The sequence below is a fragment of the Stenella coeruleoalba genome (genome assembly GCF_951394435.1).
Source record: "Stenella coeruleoalba genome assembly, chromosome: 10".
NCBI lineage: Eukaryota > Metazoa > Chordata > Mammalia > Artiodactyla > Delphinidae > Stenella > Stenella coeruleoalba.
The window spans coordinates 33,239,032-33,248,370 of record NC_137156.1 but is presented as its reverse complement, the minus strand read 5'-3'; the positions used below and the strand labels follow the sequence as shown (position 1 = coordinate 33,248,370).

Sequence of the window (9,339 nt, the reverse complement as noted above, 5' to 3'; positions counted from 1 at the left end):
CCAATTCCTCCCTCGCTGCCAGCCCCCAGTGACCAGAGCCACACGTCAGGTTGTCGAGTTCATAAAATCTCTTCCGAGCCAGCGGGCTGCAGCCAAAGCTGCCAACAAGTCCAGCATTGCCTTGGGTTCCAGTGCCCCCAACGATTTTGTTTAGTCACAGCTTCCAGAGCCTCCCACCATGCTGCCAGGAGCTGCCAGAGCCCCAGGCACACCAACCCCCCACCCTCCTAAGCCCCAGGGCCTGACCCTGACATCTGGGGCAAAGTGCTGGAGATGCAAATGTAATGACGTGCAGAAGCCTGAATGGAGAGTCACATCTCCGTCTCAGCCAACAGACTGTCCCCTAGTCCTGACGTCATTAGCACCATCTGAGAGCTGGGATCTGTGGAAGGGCAGAGAGGTGTTCAGACCACCAGGCATTCCTCCGCTGGGGACCACAAATAGAAGTGGCCTAAGTTTCTCACACCCACTCTCCCTGGTCCCAAGCCTCTTTCAGACCTGACTCTGATCAACCCTTGCGGCTCTTACCACTGGGGCATATCCAGGAGCTACTGCCCCTCTGGTGGGCAGCAGGCTCCCGCCCTCTCTCTCGTTCCTGGGTGTCGCCAGCCCCTCCTGCCACCTCCTCCTCCTCCTCCCCCTCAGAGAGGAGGTCACAGATCTGCTGCTGCAGCTCCGGGCTAATGCTGTTCTCAGCCAACACCAGACTCCGCAAAGCTGTGGGGTAATTTTCCACCATGTCCAGCAGGGTCTGCGGTGGGGAAGAGTACGGAAAATGATGAACACAGTTAAGGCAGCTCCGGACTCCAACCTGCCACCCCTTCAGTATGTCCACAGACACACTGGCTAACCTCAACCCCTGGCCCATCCCCAAACATGAAGACTTCTCACCTGAGCTGACTGGTTGGTGAGTCCTGTACCCTCCAAGTCTAGGACCTCTAAGGTGCGGCTGGAGGCCACAGCTACAGCCAGCATCGCTGCCACATGGTCACCTGGGGAGATAGTACACGTGCACACACTCACCGGCATTCACAGGCCTGCTAACCCTTTCTCCCCACAGCCTCCCCATTGCCCTGACAACCTCAGAATCCACCCCCAGGCCAGGAAACGCTGGCAACTGGTAGGTGGCCAGGAGGGGAGCATTGTGACTGATGAGTGAATGGATGAAGCAAGCCAGGCCCAGGGGTGGTGATGGATGCTCTGATCTACCTGTTGGTCATCTGGTCCTCAACACAGGCGGCTCCTCTACTTCCACCCAGAACCTCCCTTCTTTCCTCCGCCAGTGTGCTGGTTACCATGGCAACTGATGGTCCCAGGTTCTTGGACAGGGGTGAGGGGTGGTGAGAATCAAAGGGGGCTTTCTTGAGCCTCACCCAGAGGGTTGTAGTCCAGATTGAGGACGCGGACCTGGGAGCTGTGGGCCACGGCAATGGCGAGGCGGCTCCAGCCCTTAGGGGTGATGCCAGGGTTGGCGCTCAGCGTCAGCTCCTTCAAGCCTGGGCAGCATCATAGCGAGAAGCCAGGATGGAGAGGGTCAGGCCTTTCTCAAGCCCATTCCCCACCTGGGGATCTCTGGGGTATCCCTAGTGACTGAGAGCTACCCCACCTCCTCCACAGAGCTCCAGAGACATTAGCGACCCATGCCTTTCCTGCCCGCTGCAGCCTGGATTCCTGAGCCTCCATCCTGCTCAGCTCCCAATCCTTCTCCCTCCTAAGAGGATTCGAAAAACATTCTCACCCACACAGTCAGAGCCCTCATCTCTAGGCCATGCCCCCTGCCCTCTGCACTGAGCTTTTCATGAAGGCCACACTAGCCCATGCCCTCAGCAGGGCCCTGCTCACCAGACTTGGCCCCATCAGGGGGGAGAAGGCCACAGATGAGGTTGATGGCTTCATCACCCAGCATGCAGTCCCCCAGGTCCAGAGCCACGAGGGCAGGGTGGAGGGCCAGAGCTGGATTCAGCAAGGCCAGCCCCGCATCTGTCAGAGGGCTCCCATGCAGGCTGGGGGGTGAGACCAGAGAGCAGAGGTTACTGCAATCATCAGTCCTTACTGTAAGGGGGAAGGGGCGCCCTCCCTTATGGTGAGCTGTAGAGCTGAGGGGGACATTCAGTCACAGCACTTGGGAGAGGCCTTGGGAAGGAAAAAAGAAAATTCTAGACTCTTAAAAATGCAGTTAGAAGGGGAAAATTCGGTTTCTTTTCTGGGGCAGGGACTGGGATCCAGATGAGAACACAGAGAAAGGGTGTGTGGGTGGTGTTCTGGACAGAACATAGGGGCAGGGATCTAGTCCTCAGGGGAGTATTCCTTTTTGGGTACTGAGCAAGCTACCCCGGAGAAGTCAATGCGGGTGATTAGGTTGGGAGGTACACGGGTCCTGCCAGGAAGGGGTGGGTATCCTATATCATTTGGGGTGGGTCTGGTGTTCAAAGTCTGGAGGTGAGGCAGGGGCTTGGAGGGTGTTGTGGAGGCATGGGCAGAGGAATGAGGTGCGTGAATAGGGGTGAGAAGGTAGGCTGGTGCAAGCACAGGTACCAGAAGGTGTGCGGAGGAACAGGAGATGGCAGGGGGAGTGCGAGGAGGGGTGCGGTGCCCGGGACCCCTTTTAGAGGGAGCGCACTCACAAGAGGGACTGGATGGAGCGGTTGGTCCGCAGCGCCTCCGCCAGCTGCTTGATGCGGCTGGGGCTAGACACGACGCCCAGGTTAAGGTTGAGCTGCGCCAGGGACGTGGCCCCGGCCAGGGCCCGGCAGATGCGGCCGAAGTCGCGGTCGCAAAGACGGCAGCCGCGCAGTGAGAGCAGGCGCACGGCGTTGTCGCGCAGGCCGCGGCAGATGTCCCGCACTTCGGCGCCTGACAGCGGCTCCCCCGATATCTGGATGGAGCTGGGCAACATCGTACCCACGGCTGGGCCTCCGGGGCCAGGGCCCGGGCCGCGGCCGAGTTTGGCGGGGCCGCGGGCGGGGTCGGGTCCGGGGTCCGGGGTGGGGTCGCCGACGCAGCGGAGTAGAGGGGGAGGCAGAGGCACAGGCAGCGGCGGCGGCGGCGGAGAGGAGCGCCGGGGCCCGCGCGGGAGCCGGCCGGGATTGCGGAGGCGCCGAGGTCGCCGGCCGGGCTGAGACCGCGCGGCACCCGGGCCGGGGCGGACCGTGCCGTCCGTGTCTGGGCGGCGAGCCGGGGCGCGCGTTCCGGGGCCGGGCGGGCGCTGCTCCGCGCTGGTCTTCGTCCCTCGCGGTTACGGCGCCGGCTCAGGGGCCTCGGCTTAGGACGCGCGGAACCGGTCTCCGCTCGGAGGCCGCATCTGTTCCCTCCCTTCCTCCAGCCCCACTCCCCCTACCGCCCCGCAGGGACAGCCCGAGGCGGGCAGGCGGGCGGGCCGGCAGGCGGGCAGCGGGTGGCGGGCGGCAGCTCGGGCTCAGGCTGCTGCGCAGGAGCGGGCGGCGGGTTCCCATGGCAACGGTATCGTCATCGCCGCTCGCCCCGCCTCCTGCCCGGCCTAGACCACGCGGGCACACGAGGTTTGCGCACACCCGATGTTCAGGAGCAGTGGGGGCGCTCTTCCCCTGGGTGTAGGGCCAGACAACAGGTGGCCAGGTGGAAGCCTGGGACGGGCAGGGGGTAGGGAGGGGAGAATAGAGACACATCAGGTGGAGACGGCATTTGAGACAGTTACACGGTTCTTTTGCTCATTTTCTCGTCGTTCCCCGTTCCTAAGGGCCAGACCCCTCGGTGCCTTCGCCTGGATCCCAGGGACGCCCGCCACCCCCCCACCCCCGTCCAGTTTGGAAGTCCCAAGGGCCCTTTAATTCGCGCCTCGCCCCGCCCCCGCGACAAGAGGCGCCGCGTGCGCGGGCATTCCAGGCGCGAGGAATTCCTCGCGTGCCCCTCGCCAAGATGGCTGCCTCGCAGTGGCGGCGGCGGGAACCCCTGCCCCGTGGAGGCGGCCTCAGCTGCCAGGCCCAGTGGAACCCCAAAGGGTCCTTGAAGCAGGTGAGCCGCAGGTAGATGCAACGCGCTGGTGCCGTTCCTTTCCCAGGTGATTAGGGCACTGCTGATGCTCTGACGTCCTCAGTATCCGTGGGACTGGAGTAGCCAAAATGAAGGAGGGTGGCACCAGGAGAGCAGGCTGCAGTGGCTGTGGGGCCGTGAAAAGTGGGCCGGAGCTTTCAGTAAGGGCACACTGCACAATACAGGCAGTGCCCTTAGAACGTTGTCCACTGGTGATAGTGTAGGGGCCTCACATCACATAGGATCACATAGCGTGAATGAAGGGCACATCTTTCTTAGTCCCTTTATTAGAAGGGAAAAACGCTAACCCAGATTTACTAGGGTAATGAATTTAAAAAAAATGAATAACATAAACATAGTGAAGGGAGGTCAAAGATTCTGTTCCCTCCATTAACCACCTGACTTAAGTGGAACAAATTAAATGGGTAGTGGGAGAGGATGGTGCTGTGCTTGGGGTGGTTATCGCTTTTAAGAGTAAATAGCACTCTTGAAGAGAAAGGACTGAGGGAACTCCTGAAGAAAGCTTTGTTCCCCTGGCCCCAGTATAACCAGGGCAAAGCCAACTTTGGCTTCAAATGTGCACCTCCACAGAAAAAGTATCCCTACACAATGGCCCAGGTGCATAAGGGCCTTGTAATGACATGGTGTTGAGTCTGGAAGTTTTTGTCCAGTTGTCACTGCTCCACAGGCATCCCAAGAGTGAGGCTGAGCCCAGACCTAAGCCGGGTGCACTGTTCCATCAGACTTATTATGATTCTTGAGTTTGAGGCCTCCCTGATGCTGCATGGATCTTGTGCTCCCTGCCCTGGGGGCAGGTTCCATATTCAGTCTTTCAATGCAGTCTGGGCTGTCCCACTTTCATTCTGCTTGGATAGGGGTATAATGAAGTGAGCACGTGACATTACCACCACTGACAGAACAGGAAAGTGTACAGGAAGTAGGGTGGCAGGGAGGACCACTGGAACGGGTAGCTGTAGTTCCAGACTTCAATCAACATTTTAATTACCAAGTCTATATTTAGCAAGACAATGTGGAAGAGATAAAGAGGAAGGAAGGGGTAGGTGGTGAGAGGACCTCGGAGGAGCTGACCCACTTTCTGCACTGGCTGCAGAGCCCTGCAGTCCCGGCCAGGACTTCCTGGCCTTGTGCCCTTCAGAAGCTCGACAGGCATCAAGGAGGTGCTTAAGTGGCTATAGCTCTGTGGCAGCTGCAGACCCCTCAAAGAGACACATGTCATCAGTACTGTCCTTCAGTCTTCCTCCACGTTGCAGCTGGGGGAAAGGGGGCCGGCCAAGGATCTCAGGTGGGGTCAGTGTGACTGCAGGGTCACCGCGACAGCCTTGGCTGTGGCGTTGAGCGCAGTGGTGGGAAGCCTAGCAGCAGGGAGCACAGCGGGGATGTCTCTGGGGACCCTCTGCATGGGTGGGATGTTGGGGCCTTCCAGCGTGTCCAGGATTCCTGAAAGGAGGAGGATGGAAAGTAAGTGAGGGTTGGTAGGGCCCTGCCCTAGGCAGCTGTCCTCCCTCTCCCCCGCACCCCTCCTGTCACTTACCCTCTACCACCTTGTGGTAGGCAAAATGCAGATAGAGCAGGAAAAGCATGTGCAGGGTAGCCAGGGTGCCACAGAGGAGCAGCCGCTGTGTGGGGCCCACAGTCCGTGACACCAACACTGCCACCTAGGGCAACAGGAATACAGTTCAGAGGGCCTGATCCAAGTGACTAGTGTAGAGAAGCCACTCTTACCCAGAGCAGAACCGTCTTTGGGCTCTTCCCTCCCATTCAGAGCCCCTTGTGGGACTGGGCCTGAGCTCTGGGCTGTTTTCCCTACTCCTTCGGAGGACAGCCCACCCCTGGAAACCTCCTGCCGAGCTTACCATACGCAGCGTGGACAGCCCACCCACCAGCAGCCAGAAGAGGTAGAAGAGGGCATGGAGGTGGATGTTATAGGTGATGAACAGGACAATGCAGTGCCCAAAGAGGCCATAGCCCTAGGAAAGAGGATGGCGGAGAGGAAAATCACTCAGGCTGGGCTGGCCTCTGGACCCTCATGGGGACCCTGAGAAATAAATGGTCCATTGGCCAGCTCACCCCATTCCAGGCCCTGGGGCCCCTAGGACAGATGCAGACCAAAGCCTGGTTACTCTTTTAAGATCACCCTTGCCCACCAGCATGCTGGACTCCTTACCAGCAGTGCCAGCATCTGGAGCATGGTGATCTGGGCATTGCACAGGTAGGCGAGGAAGTAAATGAAGGACGAGACACCCAGCCAGTAGCCGAAGCAGGTGCCAATGGCTGTGCCCATCAGGGTGCCCTCCCGCTGTGGGATGAAGGCTTTAATTAGTCCTGGGAGGCCTCTTAGCTCACTCAGGGCCTTCCTCAGGGGCTGCTTCTATCTTACTCCACCATCGTCTCCTTGGGCAGCTTTCAACTCATATCAGCCACCCCCCAAAGTCCTCTGTCCTGCTTACGATAATGGTGTCAGACGTCTTCATCCCATGGAGAAGGATGGCCACCAGCGTGAAGACAAGCATGAGAGGTCCGTAAAGCTCACCTGCGATTTTCTGTCAATATACCAACTCATTCAGGCTGGAGGGTACAGTGGCTCTTCCGTTTATGCCTTCCCAGGCTTTGTGTGGTGGCCCCACCCTCTGCCCTAGTGCCTCCCCCGGCTCTTCCAGACATGCTACCCACTATTCACCTGGGGGAAGTTGACCATCTTGATAGGGATCATGGACTCCAGGAGCCTGAGAGGGGAGAGGAGAGATGAGAGCAGAGGCAGCACTAGGCTGTGAGGTTCTGGAAAGCCTGAATCTTAGTCATCTTGCTAACTGAAGAGAACATGCTGGATGGTAAAGGGAGAAGAGGGTGGTAAAGACAGACAAGGAATGAGGAAATCACTTTTTTGCCCCTGAATGCTTCCAGGAAGAACAACAGCCTTCTGATGCTGTGCTGACTGATGCAGCAGCAACACGGAGAATTTAGAAAGCCCTGCTGGGCCCTGGGAGAGGGCTTGGACCCCATTACCTATGTGACCTGCTCCCCTTTAAACCTCAGCAGAGAATGCCCCAAATTCAAGGCTGTGATAGTAAAGCCCTGAGAAAGGTTTAGAGGGAAAGTTGTTACTTGAGGGAACCAGCGTGCCTCCTGCCTCGTCCTGCTTATCATTCCTCCAGGCACCACTGAGCATTTTCTTGAAAAATATATTTGAAGTGGTATGAAAATTCCAGGCAGAAGGAATAAAAGTACCAATAACTTCCCCACTTCTTAAGTGACTAGCTAGCTCCAAATAATACCCTGGATCTTGACTAAATTTTACTTCCTCTGAGAAAGCTGCCCTGTCCAATCCTCCAACCAACCCTGGGGCAGGTGTCCCTCCTGCGTGTCCCTTCATGGCAAATGAGTGCTCGAGGGCTGCACTCCAGGGTAAGGCTCCCATCTATCTTCACCACTGAATCAGACACAACTACTGTAGTGCCTGACGCAGAGCAAAAGCTCAGTAAATACTTGCTGAGTGGTACAGGTATTTGATAAGCATTGGTTGAATTAAAGGATGAGCAAAGAACAAAACCAAGATTAAATCCAGCTCTTGAAAAGTCATTCAACAACTAGGTACCGATATTCTAGTTCAGAGACTGTTCCGGTGCTGGGAATAAAAATGTGAAACAGTGCCTGCTTTTGAAAAGGAGGTCTCTGGGGAGACAGACCCAGAAATAAGAAAGTACAGCACTGCTGAAGTGTTATCTGTTAGAGGAAAGCGCAGAGCTCTACTGGAGCACCAGGAAAGGACAAACTGGCAATGAGGAGCCAAGGAAGTGACATCTGAGCTAAGCTTCGAGGGAACATGAGTAATTTGCTAGATGGAGAAGAGGAGGAAGGCAATGTGTTATCGCCATACCCTGTTCCGTGACTGGTAAGACGTATAATGTGGCTGGGGTCATGAAGAGGGGAGTCTAAGGGTTTGGTGTCCGGTTGTAGTTTGGATGAAGGACTAGGTGTTAGGGGGGCAGCTTCTGTCAGGAGGAGGATCCTCACCTGCTTCGCACCTGGGCAGGCTCCACATCAAAGTAGGGTCTCAGGATGTCGATGTTGGCATACAAGCTGAAGGCCCTGGAGGCTTGTCTCTTCCCTGCCTGCCACATCTGAAGCAAGGAAGACGGGTGGGGTGGGAGGGTACTGTGAGACTCTTGGCTCTATTGCTTATTTTTTTGTTGGATGTCCACATGGTTCTAACTGGACAACCCGGGATGAACTTCACCAACACCAACTCCAGAACCAGGGGCCTCCTAGGTATACTTTTCCACCTGTCAGGGAGCCAGTCTTGCTTACCTGATCAGCCACCTGCCGGCTCAATTGTCCCTTAAAGCCCTTCATGCCCAGGAACTCCCCATCCTCTTCTTCAGCAGCAGCTGCATCAGCATCCACTTCTTCCTCACGCAGGCGCTGATGCAACTCACCCATGTCCTCGAAGCTGGAGCCTGAGGTATCATCCATGTTCTCCATGTCAATCACAGCTGAGCCCCCACCCTGTGAAGACAACAGATCCTAAAGTGCAGTGCCTTTCTGCTCCATCCGTTAAGTCCTTCTCTGTTCACCACAGAGTTTGGGTCTCTGTTCTTACACTGCCGGGGATATGGCTTGGCATTACCGTAGATCACGCCATTCTCTCCCCCTCATTTGCTCTCAGAACCCTTGGTTGTTTGTCTTTTCTAGACTGGGAAACCTATTCCCTGTCTTCCATACACGTCTTTCTCCTACCTTCCCTACCAAAGCCCCCAAAGGGCTACAAAAGTGCCCATTTCCTTTGTCTTTCCCAACCCCAATACAAGGCTGTGCGCACACAGTGTGGTTTTGGCCAGTGAATCCCGCCCACCCCCAAGCCCACTCCAGCCCCGTGCCATGCCTGACCCCGACCGACCTTCTAACTTGTGCGGAAAGCAAGAGCAAGCGGGCCCAGAAATCTGAGGCCCCTGGTCGGAGCCGTGGGGCTATTATTACCTGGATGTTTTCTTCGAACCCTCCCCATTCCGGGCCAGCCCCATTTCGGGCGCCGCCGGCCGGCGCCGCCGGAGTTGCCATGTCCCTCGAGGGCTCCCGTCGCTGAAGCCCGCGCTAGTCCCGCGCACGGAAGAGGAGTGGGAGAGACGTGGGCCTAACGCAGGGACAGGTCCACGGACGAGAAAAAAAGGAGGATCCGTCGGAACGCAAAAAAGAGAAACCCGGATGTTTGGCCCAAACTGACTTCCGGTAGCTGGAGACGTGGACGGAGGCGGGGCAGAGTCTCGCGATATCTAAGATTCCAGGAGGTGATGCGTTGCCACGGAGACGGAGGAG

At 57.3% G+C, this 9,339-nt stretch overlaps 2 protein-coding genes across 3 annotated transcripts; both read right to left on the bottom strand.

Moving 5' to 3' along the window:
• Positions 1–58: 58 nt before the first annotated feature.
• Positions 59–3,648, bottom strand: LRRC73 (leucine rich repeat containing 73). The gene is made up of 6 exons (XM_079934074.1): positions 2,625–3,648; positions 1,843–2,003; positions 1,374–1,496; positions 892–992; positions 529–751; positions 59–382 (listed from the first exon to the last, which is right to left on the bottom strand). The coding sequence occupies exons 1-6, from the start codon at positions 2,894–2,896 to the stop codon at positions 312–314; spliced, it is 951 nt and encodes a 316-aa protein (XP_079790200.1). The 5' UTR covers positions 2,897–3,648; the 3' UTR covers positions 59–311.
• Positions 3,649–3,846: 198 nt separating this feature from the next.
• Positions 3,847–9,254, bottom strand: YIPF3 (Yip1 domain family member 3). 2 transcript variants are annotated; one of them, XM_079935289.1, is made up of 9 exons: positions 9,004–9,254; positions 8,335–8,532; positions 8,041–8,147; positions 6,707–6,752; positions 6,477–6,569; positions 6,194–6,325; positions 5,883–5,996; positions 5,561–5,684; positions 3,847–5,466 (listed from the first exon to the last, which is right to left on the bottom strand). In XM_079935289.1, exons 1-9 carry the CDS (start codon positions 9,082–9,084, stop codon positions 5,318–5,320), a joined length of 1,044 nt encoding a protein of 347 aa, XP_079791415.1. In that variant the 5' UTR covers positions 9,085–9,254; the 3' UTR covers positions 3,847–5,317. The 2 variants fall into 2 exon arrangements, with proteins under 2 accessions (XP_079791415.1, XP_079791416.1); XM_079935290.1 differs by lacking the exon at positions 5,561–5,684.
• Positions 9,255–9,339: the final 85 nt, after the last annotated feature.

What these genes read in the sequence shown, in the direction of transcription:
- LRRC73 (XM_079934074.1), bottom strand. Translation starts at nt 2,896, where the DNA reads ATGTTGCCCAGCTCCATCCAGATATCGGGGGAGCCGCTGTCAGGCGCC. An exon ending in TCTGGACTACAACCCTCTGG is followed by an intron (nt 993 to 1,373) that starts GTGAGGCTCAAG and finishes CTATCTCCCCAG; the next exon opens with GTGACCATGTGGCAGCGATG. An exon ending in TCACCAACCAGTCAGCTCAG is followed by an intron (nt 752 to 891) that starts GTGAGAAGTCTT and finishes TCCCCACCGCAG; the next exon opens with ACCCTGCTGGACATGGTGGA.
- YIPF3 (XM_079935289.1), bottom strand. Translation starts at nt 9,084, where the DNA reads ATGGCAACTCCGGCGGCGCCGGCCGGCGGCGCCCGAAATGGGGCTGGC. An exon ending in AGATGGTCAACTTCCCCCAG is followed by an intron (nt 6,570 to 6,706) that starts GTGAATAGTGGG and finishes GTATATTGACAG; the next exon opens with AAAATCGCAGGTGAGCTTTA. An exon ending in CTACCACAAGGTGGTAGAGG is followed by an intron (nt 5,467 to 5,560) that starts GTAAGTGACAGG and finishes TCCTCCTTTCAG; the next exon opens with GAATCCTGGACACGCTGGAA.